The sequence below is a fragment of the Lontra canadensis genome, unplaced genomic scaffold, assembly GCF_010015895.1.
Source record: "Lontra canadensis isolate GAN:19392208 unplaced genomic scaffold, GSC_riverotter_1.0 scaffold29, whole genome shotgun sequence".
NCBI classification, from domain to species: domain Eukaryota; kingdom Metazoa; phylum Chordata; class Mammalia; order Carnivora; family Mustelidae; genus Lontra; species Lontra canadensis.
Genome location: NW_022631023.1, coordinates 1,381,294 through 1,399,947, shown reverse-complemented (window position 1 = coordinate 1,399,947; position 18,654 = coordinate 1,381,294). Strand labels below are relative to the sequence as shown.

At 60.2% G+C, this 18,654-nt stretch overlaps 2 protein-coding genes across 2 annotated transcripts in view; one reads left to right on the top strand and one right to left on the bottom strand.

Annotated features, from left to right (window-relative positions):
• Positions 1-9,505, bottom strand: part of LOC116872328 (basic proline-rich protein-like) — an 11,115-nt gene extending 1,610 nt beyond the window's left edge. Inside the window, exons 1-7 of the mRNA XM_032865509.1 lie at positions 9,013-9,505; positions 8,604-8,829; positions 8,460-8,514; positions 7,945-8,055; positions 7,157-7,317; positions 4,561-4,639; positions 2,994-3,186 (exon numbers count right to left, since the gene is read on the bottom strand). Of these exons, the coding sequence (XP_032721400.1) occupies positions 2,994-3,186; positions 4,561-4,639; positions 7,157-7,317; positions 7,945-8,055; positions 8,460-8,514; positions 8,604-8,829; positions 9,013-9,505 (1,318 nt within the window). The remainder of the gene's footprint in view (positions 1-2,993; positions 3,187-4,560; positions 4,640-7,156; positions 7,318-7,944; positions 8,056-8,459; positions 8,515-8,603; positions 8,830-9,012) is intronic.
• The window catches only part of ADARB1 (adenosine deaminase RNA specific B1), a 127,964-nt gene that overhangs the window by 902 nt on the left and 108,408 nt on the right, over positions 1-18,654 (top strand). The gene's annotated exons all lie outside the window — the stretch shown is intronic.

The window sequence follows — 18,654 nt, the reverse complement described above, 5'->3', positions numbered from 1 at the left end:
GGAGGGGGGGTGGACTGCGCCCGGGGATGAAGCTGCGCTGGGGGCTGGGGTGGACTGCGCCCCGGGACGAAGCTGCGCTTGGTGGGGGGCACTGCGCCCGGTGCTGAAGATGTGCTCGTTGTGGAGGGTGCGGCGCCCTGGCATGAAGCTGCACTGGTGTGTGTTTTGGAGTGGGGGGAGGTAGCCTGCGCTATGAAAGGGAGACTGCACTTCTGGGAGGAGAGGCTGCGCTGCCTGGAGAGTAGGCTGCGTCCCGGGACGAAAGGGAGACTGCGCCCCTGGGACGGGAAGCTGAGCCCCAGTGGAGTGGACACTATGCCCGGGATGAGGCTGAGCCCCGGGATAAAGGGGACGCTGCACCCCGGAATGGAGATGAGCCCTAGGGAATGGGAGACTGCGCCAGGACAGACCCTTCTCCTCCCCAGGAGGGCCGCGCGTGCTCCGCCGCCGCTCTCCGCCCCAGGGAGGGATGGCTGCGCCCCCGACGGCCGGCGTCCCCTTCTGGAGGGCACTGTGTCCCCGCGGGAGGCGCTGCGCTGCCCGGAGGGGAGAGAGCGCCCTTGGGATGAGGCCGCGCCGAGAAGGGGAGGCTGCGCCCCCCAGGCTCAGGCTGCACCCCTGACCACCCCGCGTCCCCTCCCGAAGGCGCGGTGTCCGCGTGGGATGCTCTGCGCCCTAGGCGGCCTGGGACGGGGGATGTTCCCCGGTGGGAGGCGGGCGTCGGGCGACGCGAGCCATCCTGAACAATCTGGGGCGATTGGGGGCCCGAGGTGAATTCTGACGCGTTCACATCTGCAGTAGGAAAATTACCGGCTTGTGGATGGGTTGGAGGGAAGGTGTCACATTGAGCTGTGGTTGCTCGGAGTGTTGGAGTCCGGATTTACAGACCCGAGAAACGTGCTCCGGACCGGGATTTGTCAGAGTCCGGGACCCTGGCCTGTGTTTCGCAGTTAATATTTTCAGGCACCAGGTTTTGGTAGTTACTTCTGATAAGGACATTTTGTTTCCTTACTAAGGAGCCGTAATGGTCAGCGTTCCACTCTGCAAGTCGGAGGAAAACAGCCTGATAACCAAACTTGCTTCCTTACTCTTAGTGCCCTAATTAAGATGACAGATCCATCAGTGAGCTTTGGGAATAGGAATATCGATTTAATCCTTTGTTTCCTCTTATATTTACCTATTTTTATTCCTTTGAAAGGTGCCTCCACAGCTACATTTTCTAAAACAGTGGGTTGTCTTAAGAGCAGTTCCTGGGAAATGTCTTTTAATGACCATCTTTTCTTTGGGGCAGAGACTACCCTCTGCCTGCCCAGAGTTTCCTAGAGGAGAAAGGGAGAAGGCAGGCTGGTACCGCTTCGATAGGACAGGAGAATTAGCGGTCCGTGCCCTCATGGCCCTTCCAGTGGGCAGGTCCGCTCCCAAGGCTGGGCAGGACCTGCTGAGCTGGGTGTGGAGACCCTGCCGGAGGGGAGGCAGGGGACTTGCAGGGGCTTTGAGAGGAGTGCCTCTGTCTGTGAGTCATGCCCTGTTCCATGGCCTGGGCTTCCTGAGACCCGACAGACTCAGCTATGTCTCCAACAAAATTGCAAGCTCTAGCTGGAAGGGAGAAAGGGAGGCCTTTCTGCAGGGGGCAGTGGTGAAAAGAGCACTGGTCCAGCTCGGAAACTGATGACACATGTAGGGCGAGGTGCGGTGTGCTCACGAAGTCCCTGCGGAGGGGTGGGGCGGGAGGCTTAGCCGATACCGTCATCGTCCGCACACAACTGCTCAGCTCCCAGGCAAACGCTCCCCTCTGCGAACCGACACGTTGTGAAAGCGTTTCAGCGGCTTCCAGAGTTTTGGAATGCGAAAATTCTTTACACTTGCTTTTCTCTGGTGAATGAATAAAGCAACCTGAATTCCGCTGACAGATACTTGCACGGCGTGCTGTGCGCTGGGCCCTCCCTGTTCCAGGGCTGGGGGTTAGTGCTCAGCACAAAGTTCAAGACGCTTCAGACGCCGGCAGTTGAGTGGTCGCTTCATAGCATTTCACTAGAAGTAAGATGATGACTTGGGTCATAAAGCTTGACGTACAGCGTTAAGGTTCTTACGTGTAGACGTACGCGTGTGACGGCGCGCTCGGAAGGGGCACGGAGTTAAGGCTCGTTACGCCCCGTGCCCTCTGCCCTGACGTTGATGTGCACCTCCAAGCCGTGGTCAAAGTACAGGCAGGTTGTGCTGTTTTAATGCAGGTTTTAATGTTTGCGGCAGCCTGCGAAGGGTTTTATACGCGGGTGCAAGCGAAACCCACCGGGTCTCACGCGTCCCCACAATCCCTTCGTCCTAAAGTTTAGTCCAGAATGGAGTTTCACTCCCTGGAATGCTGGGAGGCGCTGCGTAGAGCCTTAGGAGCGAGGACTGCTATTTAAATAGGAGGTGGTTGGAAACTACTTTGGAGGTTAATAGGTGAACTTATATACTTACCAGCCTTTAAAAAATTTAAGGAAAATGGTCAATCTTAGTGTGACACTGAAAAGCTTACAGAGTTCCAATTCTATTTAAGAACTTGATGGTTTTTTGTGTTAATTTTCTAAAACGTGAATTTCCAAATTTATAATTCGGTGTGATGGAAATGGTGGTGTTAAAAAACAACCCAGTAAAAATATATTCGTAATGTGTGGTAGAAAAGGTAAATAGTGAGAATTTCATTTAAAAGTTGTAATTAGGGGTGCCTGGCCGGCTCAGTCAGTGGAGCTGTGACCCTTGATTTCGGGGTGATGAGTTTGAGCTCACGTTGAGTGCAGAGCTTACTGAAAACAAAATAAAAATACACAGTTCTGTACCCTAAAACAAATAATACGTTATATGTTAACCAAAAAATTAATTAAAAAATAAAAATAAACTAAAAATTGTATGTTGAAGCAATTAAAATGTCTTTATCGCTTGAGTGACTTTCCGTGTTTTATTCGGGGTGTGGCCAGGAAAGATGCGGAGGCCGGAGGAGGTCTTCACACGGCCTTCCTGCGGAGCTCGCGGCCGTGGGGCCCGACTGCTCTTGTGCGGCCGTGCCGATGCCCGCTGCCCGCTGCTGTCCTCCACGCGTGTGTGCGATGGGCCCTGGGGCTGCACCAAGAGAACGGACTTTTGTTTTCCGTCGGCATCTTTGTGATGGATTGGAATGAGCTGGGGTAGCGAGGCTGCGATGGCCTGGAGGGACCGGGAATTTTCACGGGAAGTGCGGGCGTCTTGTTTGTCCCACCGGGTCACCAGCACCCATTACCGGTCCAGGAGCTGGAGACGGGTGTGAGCCCGTAAGGGTAGCTTCTGCCCTCATGGGATGCGCGTTATGGGGGAGGAGAGGACGGCACGCGCCAGCTGAAGTCTTACTGTGCCAGGAAGGGAAAACACAAGAACGCCGAGGGGGGGGGCCGGGAGGTGGCCCGGAGGACGAGGGAGCTGGGTGCCGACAGGCGGGCAGGGTGGACTCGCAGGCGCTCCCTTGTCCGGTGCTGCTTGGGAAGGCCCGCGAGAGGGAGGGAGGCCGAGGGCCGACTGGGATTGGAATTGCCGTGTGGTGGGAAGCCCTCCGAGGGCAGCCCTCCCTCCCTCCCTGGGTGCCCTGGGGAGTCTTGGATGAGGGAACGTCATGATGGAGCCTTCGGACAGTCACTGGCTGCGCAGCTCGTGTGTGTCAGGGACTCAGGACAAGCCAGGCTTCTGGATCCCCTTCCATCTACGGACTTACATCTCAGGGGAGTCCAAAATGGGGGCCGTGTCCCGTGTCTTCCCATCCAGCGAGGGCACATGTAAGGGGCGATGCCAGGACTGCCCGGAGCCCCGGGAACACAGGGGCTCTTCCTGCCACCGCGGCTGCAGGCAGGGGGGCTCCAAAGGGGCACGTGCCAAGATCCCCGTGGGCCAGAGGGTGACATGAGACCCGGCCCGCTGTCCGTGGGCTCTGTACTGGTGGCAGGGGACATGCTGCCGGTCACACTGGGGTGTGAGGTGCCTTCAAACCACTTCTGCCTCACTTCCACTCACTTAGTGCTCCTGGACTTGAAGCACAGACATTTAAAATCATACCCTTGTGCCTTCAAAAAAAAAAAAAAGAAAGAAAGAAAGAAAAGAAAACACAAGTGGAATGAAGTACAGTAATTACAAAATTTCTTTCTGTTAAAAATCCGATTCTTGGGGCGCCTGGGTGGCTCAGTGGGTTGAGCCGCTGCCTTCGGCTCAGGTCATGATCTCAGGGTCCTGGGATCGAGCCCCGCATCGGGCTCCCTGCTCAGCAGGGAGCCTGCTTCCCTCTCTCTCTGCCTCTCTGCCTGCTTGTGATCTCTCTCTGTCAAATAAATAAATAAAATCTTAAAAAAAAAAAAATCCGATTCTTCCCAGCCAGCCTTCGAGCATCGACGTGCTCCGAGCTGCCCCTCTGTTGTTCCCTGTGCCCGCTCTCCTTACGACCTCACCCCTGCCGTCTGGGGGTCTTCCAAGCCCCTGACGCCCGCCCGGACCGTCTGGGTGCTCTCTTGATGTTCCTGGTGGCTGTGAAGGGCAGGTTTCCGGTCTTTGTCGACCGACCTGTTGATGGGCCGTGTCGTCCTGTCTCCTGTCACTGTGAGACACCACCCGGCCAGGCATGTCCGATTTCAGAGTGTTCCTGCAGGGGGAGATGCGCGTCTGAGGGCGGGCGAGCTGGCGCGTGCGGTGGGCAGGCCCGTCAGGATCAGAGCATCGCAGACCGGTCCCTGGGTGGCCGGCCCGAGCGGTTGGCTGGCGCTGGTGAGGAGATGGGGGACTGGGGAAGAGTGAGCGTGTGCGGGGAGAGCAGGCGTTGGGGGCGGGCCGTGGGGGCCGCAGGGCCTGGCCAAGGCCGTTCCTCAGCAGGCGCGCCCGCGGGCTGGGCCTTGAGCTGCCGCGCTCGGATGTGTGGTCTCGAGCAAGCTGTCGGGTCTTTCTCTGCTTGGGTTTTCTGATCCGTACGTTAGGCAGAGCGGTGGCGACCTTTGTCCTCCGGTTGCTGGGTCAGTACGCTGTGCCCGCGTAGTGCCTAAAACAGTGCCTCCGACAGTGCTAACGAGGTTTGCTTTTCTTGTTACTTCTGTGATTAGTCATCCGCGTGGAGATGTCTGGATACAAGCGGAAATTCAAGGCTGGGCTCAAGACGCCGTTGGGGCCAAGTATGTAAATTTGGGAGCCGTTTCGCAGTTGTGGGTATAGACAGGGCGGAGCCTGGGGACTTCTGGTCGCGGGGTCCTCGGGAGGAGGAGGGTCTGGCCACACCTGCTGTTAAGGGGTCTGTTGAAGGCGGAAGCCGGCAGGGCCTGGGGGCCTGGGAGCCAGGGCTGAGGCAGTGGGCCTTGCAGTGGTCAAGGGCACGGTGCGGGGTTCTCGGGGGGAGTCTGGTTAAAAGCGGGCAGAGTGTGGGTCTGTAGCTGGAGGGGTCCTGGGCTCTAGGGAGTCACGTGATTTCGTTCTTCAGGTGGAGATGATGATGGTGTGTTTATGGGTTCACAGGAGTGACCCAGTGGGGGGGGGGCAGCTTCGTATGACGTCGGGAAGAGGGTCGCTGCAGGAGCCACGTCCTTGAGAAGGTGGGCGGGAGGCCGGAGCAGCAGGACCTCTGCGCAGGGGGACCTGGACTCCCTTCGTGGTACTTCTGGAAGACGTGCTGCCCTTTCGAAGGGAGACATAAAACAAAACAGACCCTTGTCTCGGTCTCAGGAACTCGGGGCTCGTGCTCTCGAACTTAGGCCCCAGTTTCTTGTTAGCTCCTGGCGTCAAGCATACCTTGGGGTCCCTTATGGAAAGACACACGTGGGAACGGCGTTTCTCTTCACCAGAGCCATTCCCTGCCTTGGCTCGGAAAGTGTCACGAGCTTCTCGAGACGCCGGCGCCTTTCCTGGCCGGGTCGGGTCCTGTTCTTGAGGACGAGCGCGGGATGCCTCCCGCCTCGCGCTGCGGTTGTCTCTAGCCATCTAGAAGGGGGGAGCTTTGCCTCCGGACGGCCCCCCCCGGGGGAGGACAGGGTCGCTTCAGCCCAGTGAAGCTGGTTGTCCCCGGGGCAGCAGCCCTCTGCCGGCTGGGGCGAGGGGGCTCCTCCTGCGTGCCGGCCTGTGCTGTCCGCGGTGGGCTGGTGCGTTCGCAGGAGTTCCCGCCGCGGGCTCGGGTGAGGAAGCCTTCACCGGCTCCCTGCGTGTGCCCGCGCTCGGTGCCGCGGGAAGACTGTTGACGCCGCTCTGGGCATTCTTTCCCACAGTGACAGGTTCTGTGTGAGTCATCATGGAAGGACGCACTCTCAAGGAGAAGCCCTCTGCCTCCTCGGGCCAACCTTCCGGCGGGGAGGCCAAGCCAGGCACTAGGGCAGACGGTCTGCGTCAGAGGACGGCAGCTGGGCAGGTCAGGCCTCTCTCCAGAGGGGCGCCACGCTGATGCCCAGCGGAGACGAGCTCTTCCTAGCCAGAGCGGGGACAAGGACATTCCCAGTGGAAGGGACAGCCTGCAGGAGCCCTGCTTGTTGGAGCCGCTGGGGGAGGGAGGAGCCTTTGTCCGGTCACTGCTGGGGAAGCTTGGAGGTGAGCTGTGCACATGGTTCGAGGCTGCGGGTGCCGAGTGCCGGGCTGTGTGGGGAGGGGGTCTGGGGGTGAGGAGCAGGGGGCGTTAGGAGGGGCTCTTAGCACTGTCTGCGACCTGAGATGAAAGTCCTTCAGTTACGGGCATCACTCTACATCCAGTTCTGTTGGAATCTGGGAGTCACTGATCCTTTGGTGTGTCACGTGTGGAACATGAACGCACGTGTGCGTGATGCGGGACGTGTGTGCCGCGTTGTTCGTAAGACGCGGGGCAGCAGGGGTGCCCGGGTAGCTCAGTCGGCCGGGCGTCTGACTCTTGCTTTCAGCTCGAGGCATGGCCCCAGGGTTGTCCCGGCCCCAGGGTCCTCATGGTGTCCTGGGGTCCAGCCCCGCCTCGGGCTCTGTGCTCAGTGGGGGTCCTTCTGCCCCCTCCCCAAACCAGCTGTGTGTGGCACAACCGGCAGAACGAAGAGTGCTTGTAGTGGGCTCACGTATCCCTCCCAAGCGTATCGCCCCTGTTTCTCAGCCGGGGACCGGACGTGAGAGGGCGGGCAGGGTCAGGCAGAGCGGGGTGACCTTCGGCTCGCGCTCTGTGAGCTGTCACGGTGTGTTGGGCGTGGTGGAGCGGGGAAGCCGGCCACTGCCCACGCGGCTCGGAGGGGGTCTCCCTGACGTGGGGCCGTCGTCCCCCTCAGACTGCTGCCTCCGTAGCCTCCTGCCCTGGGTCTGCTTCTGCCTGTTCCTGACCGGCCTCCTGATCAGAGCCTGAAGTGGGGAGGATGGATCCATCACTCGCCTGCCCGGGCGCTGCCACTCCCCCATCTCAGAGTCCTCCCGGGGCCTGGTCTCCCTTTCCCCCATCCCCCTCCAGCCCCGGGGCCTCGCCCCCAGCCACCCCCTGGGCTTGCTCCCCTCCCCCCTCCCCCACCTCCTCAGCCAGCCACGGTGTGTCCTGCTGTCCCTTCCGTTTATCTTCCTCCCCCTCCCCATACCTCCTCCCTCCCATCAGGCTGCCGTCCGGCTGAGCAAGTGTTATCTCCCCGCGGAGTCAGGGCTCTTGCCCGTCTCTGCCCTCGGGGCTCAGAACGGCTCAGCGAGAGCGGGCACTTACCTGTGTCTGGAACGAAGGACTGGGGTTTTCGTACTCTGTAGGTAGTAAGTGGGCAGGGCGCACGGAGGCTCCGTGGTCTCCCTCCCCGCCGCACCCCTCCCCTGCTCCTGCCGTTCTTGGTGAATCAGGCCTCTATTCATGCCCGTATGTCTGTTTTCTCCAGATTTGTGTGCTTTTCTTCGTAGAGTGAAACATTTACAAAACATTCAAAGTTGTTCTGAAACCCTGAAGTACAATATCGTAGCTTAGTCTGTTGAACGCAGGGAGCCCTGTCAGCCTACGAGAGCGGCTGTGTCCTGCCGCCGCCACCGTTTGAACCCCTCAGGGCGACGCACAGCTGGGACGCGATCTCTTAAGTCATAACAGCCGGGGAAGTAGGGGTTCCCACTGCCCTGGGACACAAGTGAGAAAGCAAGTAATTCTGGGAGGTTTTGGAAAACACCGATTCAACGGTGGGGGCTTCGAGGGTCGCAGACCTGGAGAGAAGGTGGCCGCTGGGTGCCCGGAGGAGGACGCAGCGCAGAGGAGGAGGCAAGAGGGTGTGCTGGGACTTAGGAAGCTGCCTCCGAACTCGGGGCTCCCCTTCAGCATCCTGCCGCACGGCCCTCAGTGTGCAACAGGGCCGGGGGCGATTTCCAAGCTTTGTTCCATTTCCAGAAGACGGCCGCACGCGGAGTGAAGTAATAAACTCCCGGGGTCTCCGGGGTCATCCAGTCAGCTGTCATCCTGGCACCTGTGTGCGGTCCCCTGTCGGAAGCAGGCAGTGCCTTGTCCCTTCCTAGCGGCTGAGACCCACCAGCGCCTCGCACGTGGCACCGAGCGTCCTGCCGCCTCCCTCTGGGCCGGGCGTTCTGCAAAAGGAGGTGGGGCGCGGGAAGGGAGATGGGGGTCGGTCACGGGTCCCAGCTCCAGGGGACTCCAGACGGCCCCTCTCGCTAACTCCTCAGTCTTGGGGGCCGAGTCGGTGTTGGTGGTCCGGAATCGAGCGAGGCCTGTGTCTCCGGTGGGAGAGGCTGCAGCTTGGCAGAGCTGGCCGCGGGTGAGGAGCGAGCCGGCCGCCTCCGGGAGCTTCGCACAGTCCGGCTGTGGGGCGCTGAGCTCGGCGGAGGCGCCCGAGGCCGCGGTTCCATGTGTGGGCAGCGCGCGTGGACCTCGCTTCCCTTCTGCTTTTGGCCGTTGACAGGATGCCCCGGTTCTCTGCCTTTTCCAGCACTAAGCACGTGGGGTGAGTTGGTTTTCTCGAGAAGAGGAATTCACTCGAGGACGTACGGTGGCTTCCCGCCATCTGACGAGGCTGAGTCGGTCACGGCACCAGGTTCCCCGCTGCCCACACGCCGTCCTAACCCCACACAGGGGCTCCTCCGTATCCTTGTCTTCTCTTTTGGGGTTCTGCTGGGCACCTCCTTTCACGGGTTCCTGTTTGTGGAGGCCGGGCTCTGTGCCTGTCCCCGAGCTTGGCCGCGTGAGGCAGAAGGGGGTGTCCCCATGTAGAGAAGGGGCGTGTGGGCGCGGACATTGGGCGGCGCTGCCTGGACTTTTGGCCTGGGGTCCCTGCACCTGCAGCCACGGGGATGGACCCCAGGGTCGGGCCGCAGCCGACAGAGCGGTGGTGACAGGAGCCGTGTCCCCGAGCCGGCGACGGGGGAGATCAGTCCGTGCAAGTGCAGGCTTCGTGGTCCGGAGCGTCTTCCCCGCAGGGATGACCCAAGCGACAGGGATGGCTCCAGAGCCATCCGTGCGCCGGCTCCGACCGTGCGCGCCGTCGTCCCCACTGCGTTCTCGCGGGGCGGCTTCCCAGACGGCGTTGTTGTTGTTGTTAATATGGTAGAACTTTACTCTCATTCCGAAGTTACCGAAATGTTTCAAGGCCCCCCGTCACGGAGATCTGGGGGGGAGGCTCGGCCTGCGGGGCAGGCTGGTTTGGGAGTTGAGCCCCGAGTCCGAACCCAGGGCGGCCTTCCCAGGACCGAGCCACGGGACCTGAGAGCCGCAGTCATGTGGGTCCCAGAGTTCAGCCTAGATTGGACCGTCCCCGAAGCCCCGTGAAGATCAGTCCTGTCGGGTTCCGGCAGAGGTTGGACGGGCTGAGACGGGGAGCTCAGTCGCGGCACTGCCTGCTGCGGTCCGGCCGCAGGGGGCCGTCACGGGGGGCGTTGGGGTTACAGTGACCTCTCCTCACTCCTGCTCTCGGGCTTTCTGTGTCACGGAGAAGAGGCTTCCCTCACCAGCACGTGAGCGAGTGACGAATTGGTCATTTTACTCTGAAGCTTCCTCTCCTTGAGTTTCCTTCCTCCGACGAAACTGAGTGGGGATTGGTGTTTCCATAGAAACAGCAGGTATGGACCAAACCAGCGGGATGTGATGCGGGGATGGGGGGGCGCAGAGCCGGCAGCCCGTGTGCGGTGCCCCTTGTCCCGCTCAGCTCCCTGTAGCTCCCCACGTGGATCAGCCCTCCGTTTGCAGGGCAGGGTAGGAGAGGGGTGCTTGCTGGACTCGGGGGATCTCCCCGGAAGGCCTTGCTGTAGGAAAGGGAGGTGTCTTCCGTTAGCGAACCCAGACTCAGGCGGGACGTCCCCCGTGGATGGAGCCCCGCCACGGGTGCAGGAGGCGGGAGAGGGCAGGGCTGTGCGCAACAGGCGAGCTCCCACCGGAGTCTCCGGATGGCTGCGGGCAGGCGGGCCGCGGGGGCTGGCGTGATCCGACTGCGGGCCGGCTCAGAGCGGGCAGAGCTGCCGTGAGGAGGGTGGGGCTGTGTTCCGCGGCTGCGGTGAGACGGGCGCTCCGCCAGAGGACAGTTCGGTGCTTCTCGCGGAGGCCTGAGCCGTGCAGCTGTTACCACGCCTGCGTCGCCCCCAGGGTGTTCCGGCGCTCGTGGTAACCACCTGGAGGCCCGGGCAGCCGCCGACCTTCCTGCGTCTACAGACCTATGTGGGGTCAGGCCGCGTGGCCTCTCCTGTGTCCGCTCCCGCCATGCCACAGGGTTTTGGGGTTCGCCGTGTTGGGGAATGGACCCGGTTGGTTCCGTTGGCTGCCGGCGAGCACCCCCCGCAGGGTGCGGCAGGCCTGCTCCTCTGTCGCTGGGGCCGGGCGGTAGGCGCGTTCGTGAGTGACGCCGTCCCCAGTGCCGGCCAACCGGCTCTGCACGCCTGTGCTGGTGCGGCCGGGGGCCTGGCGGCGGCGTCCAGACTGAAAGCTCTCCTTACGCTCACGCTGCTAAAACCGCTGCTCAGACTTGAGGCTGCTCTTTGGGTCGCTGGGAGGTGCACCGAGCTCTTGAATGGTGCGGACGTTTCTCTTCCAGACAAAACGTCACGGTGGTGATGGGAGCATCGGCTGCTGGGGTTTCTTCGATGGCAGCCGGTGTGTGGTGTGCGGTGAGGGGCCCACGGGTGAGCTCTTTCCTAGCGTTTCATCTGCTCTTTCTCCGTCGTCGGGGAGGAGGTCAGTGACGCCCGGCTGGGCGTGTCAAAGCCACCGTTCGGCCTACAGAGCCCCATGTGCCCAGTGGCTTGGCCCAGCAGTGCCACTCCTAGGAGTCTAGCTCGAGGGAACTCCCCCGGCTGTAGGGAGATGCGAGTGTGCTGACCGTCCAGAGAGGCCGTGTGGAGGACAGTCTCTGCAAACGGATTTGGGGTGATTTCCAGAACACACAGAAGGCGAGTGGGGCACAGCGCCAGTGGCTAGTACGCTGCCCTCCGCTAAGAAGACGCCCACGTGGCCGCACACTCCTGCCAGAGGGACGTGGGCAGGATAAGGCTGAGCTGAAGGTGGTGCCGTGGTGGGGGGTGGGGAGGGGGCATAGACTCCGCCGCACGTGTGGGGCCACAGGACCCATCAGGGCAGCCTGACTCTTGGAACCGCAGGCCCTGGAATGAAGTAAGGAAACCCGCCAGGATGTAGGGGGTCCGAGCGCGGACTCCACACACAAGCACGCCTTACTGTAGGACGAACGATGGTGCGGCCACGGAAGCCGGGCTGGGAGGACGCGGGTTAGTCTGGTCGCGGAAGGCCGCATTCCGGCTCGATTCTCTGGGGCTGGAGTCTAGCGGTGCCTTTGTTTCTTGCAAGGGTCAGGTCGGCAGTGTGAGTGCACGGGATGGAGCGATAGCAAGTGTGCCGGAGCCCAGAGGAAGGCTGAAGGGCCCGGTGTGTCTGGGCTGGGACCGGGTCCCTGTGTAAACCCACGGTGTCTAACACGTGCACGCAGGGGTAGGCGGGTGCGGGGACGCAGAGATACACGTGAGTACATGTGTCCAAGCTCTGTGCCTGGCAAGGCCAGCCCGCGAGCGTGCCCGAGCACCCGTCTCCTTCACCTTGTCCGGAGAGCCACGGGGTCCCCTGACGGGGGCGCGGCTTGTGTGCAGAGCGAGGACGCACTCAGAAAGGCTGGGGCACGTCAGGGGGCGCAGGGGCTGCCCTGAAGGGGCACAGAGGGCCCCACTGAGTCCTGCTGAGTGAGGAAATACGTGACGATAGCATCAGCTTGTAGCCCCCGGCTAGGATGACGGCCGCCGCTCCACGCCGGGCTGAACCGTGGCAGCATAAAGAGGGAAGCACACGGGACAGAGGACCGTTCTCCCCGGGGAAGAGCCCGGCCGGTGCGGCGTCTGGCGAGGCAGGTGGCACACCAGCAGCTCGGCGCGGGGGCTCAGCCTCGCGGGCCAGGTTTGAGGAGAAACAGGATATCGGCCTAGACTCGAAGTATCTCTTCCCCGAGTTACTTATTCATTAAAAAGGGAAAAACGGTAACTCTAGAGTGGAGAAAGCCAGCAGACACCGCCTTCCCCGGGCGACGCAAGTTACCGCGCCCTGTGATCAGACCCAGGGCCTCCACCTACCCAGACCGCACACGGGCACATCCCGTCTCTGGTGTTCCAGCCCCAGACGCACAATCACAATCACGGGGCTGTCGTCAGGAGGCAGCAGACCGGCCCCGCTCGACACCTGACCGGTGCTCCTTGAGTGCCCAGGGGCCCAAGGACAAGTTTCTGGAGGGGACGCGAGGGCAGAACGTGGCGCGGCTTCTGGATGGGGTCCTGGCACTGAGAGGGGTCTCAGGAGGAAAACTGGGGACTGCGCATACAGCTCGTGCTCGAGTCGATTTCCTAATTCTGTGATTTATCAGCGATGCTGTCGGATGCAGACGTAGGAGAGGGGACGGAGGATACAGGGGAGCTCTCGACCGTGACTTTCCTCCAAGTCTGTCCTTTCAAAGTAGGAAGCCGAAGAAGAGAGCCTGTGGTGGAGTGTGATGGGACACCGCGGAGCTCAGGGTGGGGACGGGGTCCTCCCATCCATCCCCGCTGCTGTCCCCGATTCAGAGTCGGGTTGGCTGAGAAATCCCCTCCTGCCTCCTTCCTGGGAGTTCTGGGCCCTCGCTCCCCGCTGGAGCGTTCTGGAGCTGTGGGGTGGGGGCCTTGGGATTGCTGGGGGAGGCAGCCGCAGCCCTGGCTGATGGGGAGGCCTGAGGCCCCTCCCGGGACCTCTCACACAGCTATGGGCGTTCTCCTAGGTTGTCCTTGGTCTTGTGGTTCTATTACTTTTTTTTTCCCAAAGAGAGATTTTAAATGTTGACATATTAAACTCTATTGGACTTTTTCTCTGTGACTTGGGTTTTCAGTCCTGTCTGAGAACATTTTCCTACCTTAGGAGTCTTTCCTCTGCCATGTTTTCTGGCAGTTTTATAGTCTGTTTCCACACTTAGCTTATTATCTGTGTGAAGTTTGCTCCTATGCAGTTTGAAGTGAGAGCCGGTACTTCTCCCGTCGCGGAGCCGGTGGCCTGTCCATCACCCAGCGGTCCGCCCTGTGCTGGGGGACGAGAACCGCCGCCGTTGCCGTACGGAGCAGTTTCCGACCACCGGTTCCTGCCGTGCAGAAAGGCGCTCGGGCTCGCACCACGTGTCATTGCGTCCCGTGTCTTCTGGGTAGAGGGTCAAATCGTGCAGATAATGCTGTTTCCGGCGCGTCTTCGTCCTTGCCCTCGTCGGCTGGCTGGGCGTCCGGTCCCAGCGCACACGCACTGCTCACACGGTGGCCGTGGTCGGAGGCCCCCCCTTGCTCTGACTCCGCGCCCGGGCCTCGGGCTTCACCGCCGGGTGCGGGACGGACCAGATGTCCAGCAAGGCAGCGGCTCCCTGCCTGCTTGCTGAGAGGCTCTTGGGAGACCAGCGGTGGGATCTCGTGAGCTTCTTCCGCATCTGTCGGGACGGTTATATGGTTTGTTCTCTCCGATCTGTTAATACGGTAATTTTATTGACAGATTTCCTGATGTTCTGCATTTTTTCCTTCTTTACTTTCAACGCACTGGAAGTTCAATTTGCTATGTACCTTAGCACCTTTTCCTTTTCAAAATAAGCCCTTCCCCTCTCCCTAACTGCGCCCCCCGCCCCAGCATTTTACTCTACGGAGCACAGTTCACAGCCCGTAAGGTGTGTAGCTCCGTGCGGCAAGTCCTCAACGGCTGGTGTGTTGGGAGGACGGGGCTGCGCAGGGCCCTGGTGTGTAGCATTTGCCAATTTCTGTGGCATAAATATTTTCAAGCTACCAATGAGCCGTCAGCTGGTCCATTCCAGAAAGTCCTCTCCCCTGAGCCGGTAGGAGCTGGCGGGCAGCCCGGTGACCATCTCTGACGCCCACCCCGAGGCTCCCATGCCCGTCCAGGTCAGCACTGCTGCCTCCCTGGGGGAGCCGCTGGTCTGGTCTTGGTCCCCTGCTGTCCTCGGTCCTCCTCGTTTTCCACCCTGTGCAGGCGCAGCTCCGCGTTTCCCTCAGAGCCAGCGTGGTCTCCTCACCGATGGCCACCAAGGTGCAGGGCTCCTGGCGACGTCTGTCGGAAACCCGAGCATCTGGCCGCCGTCACTGCCTCTGTAGCAGCTGCCCTTGTTGGAGAGACGAGGGAGGGTCCACGGTAGGAGCATCTGTGGCCTGAGGGGCGTCCCGTCTTCAACTCGGGCGGCTCCTCACCCTCCCTCGTGCACCCCGCGGTCACGACTAGTCTTTCTTGAGCGCCTACTTAGTGTGTCAAGCGCTTGGGACGCCAGCGGTGTAGTAGGGACCGCAGTCCCCTGGCGCAGGCTCCGGGAACACCTGGAAGCCACCTGTTCTTCCAGTTCACGCGGCCTTGCCGCGTCCCCGGCTCAGACGCCGCTTGTCTTCGCCCCTGGAGTTGGATCGACCTTCGGTGAGTCTAGTTTCTCTCACGGCTTAATTCAGAATCCCCTGCTTCAGTGTTCCTTGACGTCCACTTTTACGCCTCTGTAATTATCTCTGCTTCTGCTAAATTCTCGAGAGGAGAAGACGGTGGAGTCGGATCTGGTGGTTTTACGTAGGAGCGGTTGGTTTTTCCAGGGGTCGTGACGGTAAGTGACTCAGTGAAGTGACCCTCCGGTTGGAGCCACGGGCGAGCGCATCGCCAGCATCGTCTTCTGTGGCCCTCTGGGCGCCCGCGGCCGGCTCGCTCCCGGCAGGGTCTCTGCCTCCCGAGGCACTGGGGCATGGGGGTGGGGGTGCGCCTCGGGATGCGCCTCGGGAGGCGGCGGCTCTGAGGGACGGGCTCGGCCCCGGGCCCCGTGCGGCATTGTTGCGCGTTTGCTCCCCACTCTGCGCCGGGTGGGTGCGGGAAGTCAGGTGCGGGCCCCCGTTCTCCAGGCTTCTGCCCAGGGAGGCTGCTGGGTTTGCCCGGGGGGGGCAGCTCTAGAGGGTCCCAGTGAGTTAAGCTGCTGGGCCGGGTGGGGAGGCTCGATGCAGGCCGGGGCCTCAGGAATGCATTCGCCCAGTTTAGTAAGAGAAAATAGTTCCGTTTTACTTATTCAGACAATTTAAAAGCCCGTAGAGATCAACTTCCCTCGTTCCTTGGTTGGGGGTGCTGAGAAACAGTGTGAAAAGCGCAGTCTGGGTGGGTCTTGGCTCCTGGCAGGGCCGCCCCTCCCCCAGCATCCTGTCTGTGGAGAAGAACCTTAGACCTGCTGGGCCCGTTGGTGTAGAAGGTGTTGCCTGGCCCAGCTGAGACCCAGAGCCAAAACCACACGCCCGTTCCTTGCCCTGGTCTTGCACGACACCCCTCCTGGCCAGCCGGGGTGTCTGTCGGGGATGGGGAACCTCCGGAGCCCGTCCTTTGCTTATCAGCTGACCTTGGCCTCTTGGCAGTGACTGAGTCAGCTGGCCCACCGGCCCCGCAGTCTTCTGCTGTATTGTAACCGGCTACCAGGAGGCACCGGAAAGACGGACAGCAAAGAAAAGCACTTGCGTGGCAGTAAACATCACATTCTTTTCCAGTATAGTTGCACCTTGGAATCTCTTCTTTGAAAATATTAATTATGGGGACTAAGCCTTAGTACGATGGTTGAACCCTTGTAGATGAATCAGAATTCAAGAATCCTCATCAAAAGTAATTTTCCCGTTGTTGTATACACGTTGAATTTTAAAAATGGGTACATCTTACTCCTCTGTAAGTTTATAAGCCAGAATGACACACCGATAATAGTGTCACATACCTTCCTGTAAGTGTTAAAGTAATCGTCAAATTAGGAATGGTACAAAAACATAGCCGGTGAGGTGGAGGAAATCAGTGAAGCTTTGCGTAGCTTAAATCTAACTTTACCTGAATAATTACTTTAGAAATTGTTTGAATAGAGCCTCTCACAAGCCTATACAGTGTGAGTCGTAATTCATCATCGTCCATTTTTGTATTTTTTATTTCTCTTTCTTGAAGGTAGATCTCAGGTCCTGGGTGTCAGAACTAGCATCATGTCTAGGTTTCATTTCTTTTCTTTCTTTTTTCCTTCCTTTCTTTTTTTAATAAAGGTTTTATTTATTTATTTGGGAGAGTGAGAGAGCGCACAAGCAGGGGGAGAAGGAGGCAGAGGCAGAGGGAGAAGCAGACTCCCCGTGAGCAGGGAGCCCGTCGTGGGACTCGATTCAGGACCCCGAGACCATGACCTGAGCTGCCCAGGAGCCCCTTCGTGTTTAGTTTTCTAAAGCCAAGGAAATCCTTATCTTGTTTTCAGAGCCAACAGAGTATCTGTTACTAGGCTATAGAAATCTTCCGATGAGTCTCGGATCATCCTTGCTGCCCCCCCTCCATATTTACACAGTAAACAGTGAGGACCAGGAATCTCTTGTCTGAGATAAGCAGGGGCTCCTGCCATGTCGTGGGGGCCACACAGCCACCTTCACATGGCTCAGGCCACAGAGGAGCCTGGGGTGACCGTGGCTGGGGCGCTGGGGTGCTGGGCCGCTGGCATGCTGTGCTGGGCTGCTCCAGGTCGCGGGAGGAGCCTGCCTCTGGGCACTCCAGGCCAGGTGCACCAGCCATGGCTTCCTGCTCACGTTCCCCTTGGCGGGTCTCCCTGGCCATCGGCAGAGAGAAGTGGGCATTCTGTGGGTGCCCAGCCCTCAGAGCCTCACTGCTGCTGTTCTGACCCGGGGCCGTCACCTTTTATTCTCTGGCTGTGTGGCGAGGGTCAGGGTGGTTGTGATCTCTCACCGTGTGTCCACAGTGGTGTCTGAGAAGGCCTGCCTGTCTCCTGGCCGGGCCGCAGCCTCCCTCACTGTGTCTTCTCTTGGGAAGAGGCCTGGTGGCGGCCTCTGCGGACGGTGGTAGCTGGGTCTGCTGCAGCCCCAGGAATCTCTGGCAGCGTCATGAGGTCCTGGAGGTGGACACTGCCAGTCGAGGCCTTCTGGGTTTCGATGTTCTTATTTAATTTATTTTTTAAAGTAGGCTACATGGCCAGCGTGGAGCCCAATGCGGGGCTCAAACTCACGGCCTTGAGGTCGAGATCTGAGCTGAGATCCGGTCAGAGCCTCAACCGAGGGAGCCGCCCAGGCCCCTGCCTTCTGGATTGTTGATCGACAGGCCAGAACTCAATTATGCTCGTTCTCCAGGCTGTAACTCGGGCTGCTTATCTCTCATCTGCCCCGAGAAGCACCTTCGGTTTCGGCTTCCGTCCCCGCGCAGCCGTCACACGCGGGCGCTGGACGATGTTCGATAAAATCGTGTCAACAACGGGCTTAATTCCTGGCGCTTCACTTCTGCGGGTGACGGGTTCGTCCTCGCCGCTCCTGGCTCATCTCCTTAGCGTGTGGCTGGGTGTGATCGCGGCCCGCTGCAGTCACAGACCCGTGAGCGGCGGTTTCTTGGTGTTAACGTCCAGTGTGTGTGTTCGTAAGTTGGGTTTCTGGTGACGCTGTGTGTCTGCAGATGGAGGCTCTTTTGAGAAATAGAGTATTTCAAATTATTCAGACGCTTCTCTTACAGCTCCCCGAGGGGCTGTGCTCAGCGCGGGCTCCGAGCCTCGCTGGGGACCCCGAGAGGAGCTTTCGTCAGGCCTCCGGTCCTGACCTCCATCCCGGGCACAGCTTCTCGAAATGAGCCCATTCCGCACCCGGTGCTAGTTTGTTGTCTGAAGTTTCCTTTACACGGGAAATCCCAAAGTAAAATTTTGGAAAGTTTTTATTAATGCCGCAGGATGTTTTGAGTTGTGGGTTTGGTGAAAGTGTGTTTCTCGTGTTTCGCTGCTGGTGCGGCTCCGGGCAGGACGCGTTCTCCGTGCGCAGAGAGGCAGCACCGAGGCCATGTGTCCGGCCGGGTCTCGGCTCCACACCCACGGGCTCTCTGCATCGCGGTGTCCACGAGAACCCCTGGGGCCGTCAGCACCTTGTCGTGGTGGGCTCTCCGTTCACACGGCTCTTCTCACCTCCTCCTAGCCAGTGTCTTCTGAGTGCCCCTCGCGTGGGGGGCTCTGTGACAGGCCCCGAGCAAGCCAGGCCAGCAGATTCTGCTCGTGCGGACCTGTATGTCTCAAGCTGTCCACGCACAGAGGTCGTCCGAGAACAGACTAAGGGGGGCCTCGGTGTGGAGGACGGCAGGCCCTGGGTGTTCATGCTGGGGCCTCCTGGCTTGATGCCTGTCCCCACTCTCATGACTTTCCTGACAGTTTTGCTTGGCTTTTGGCCTCCCTGTCCCTCTGAAATGGCTCTTCTGAGTCACTG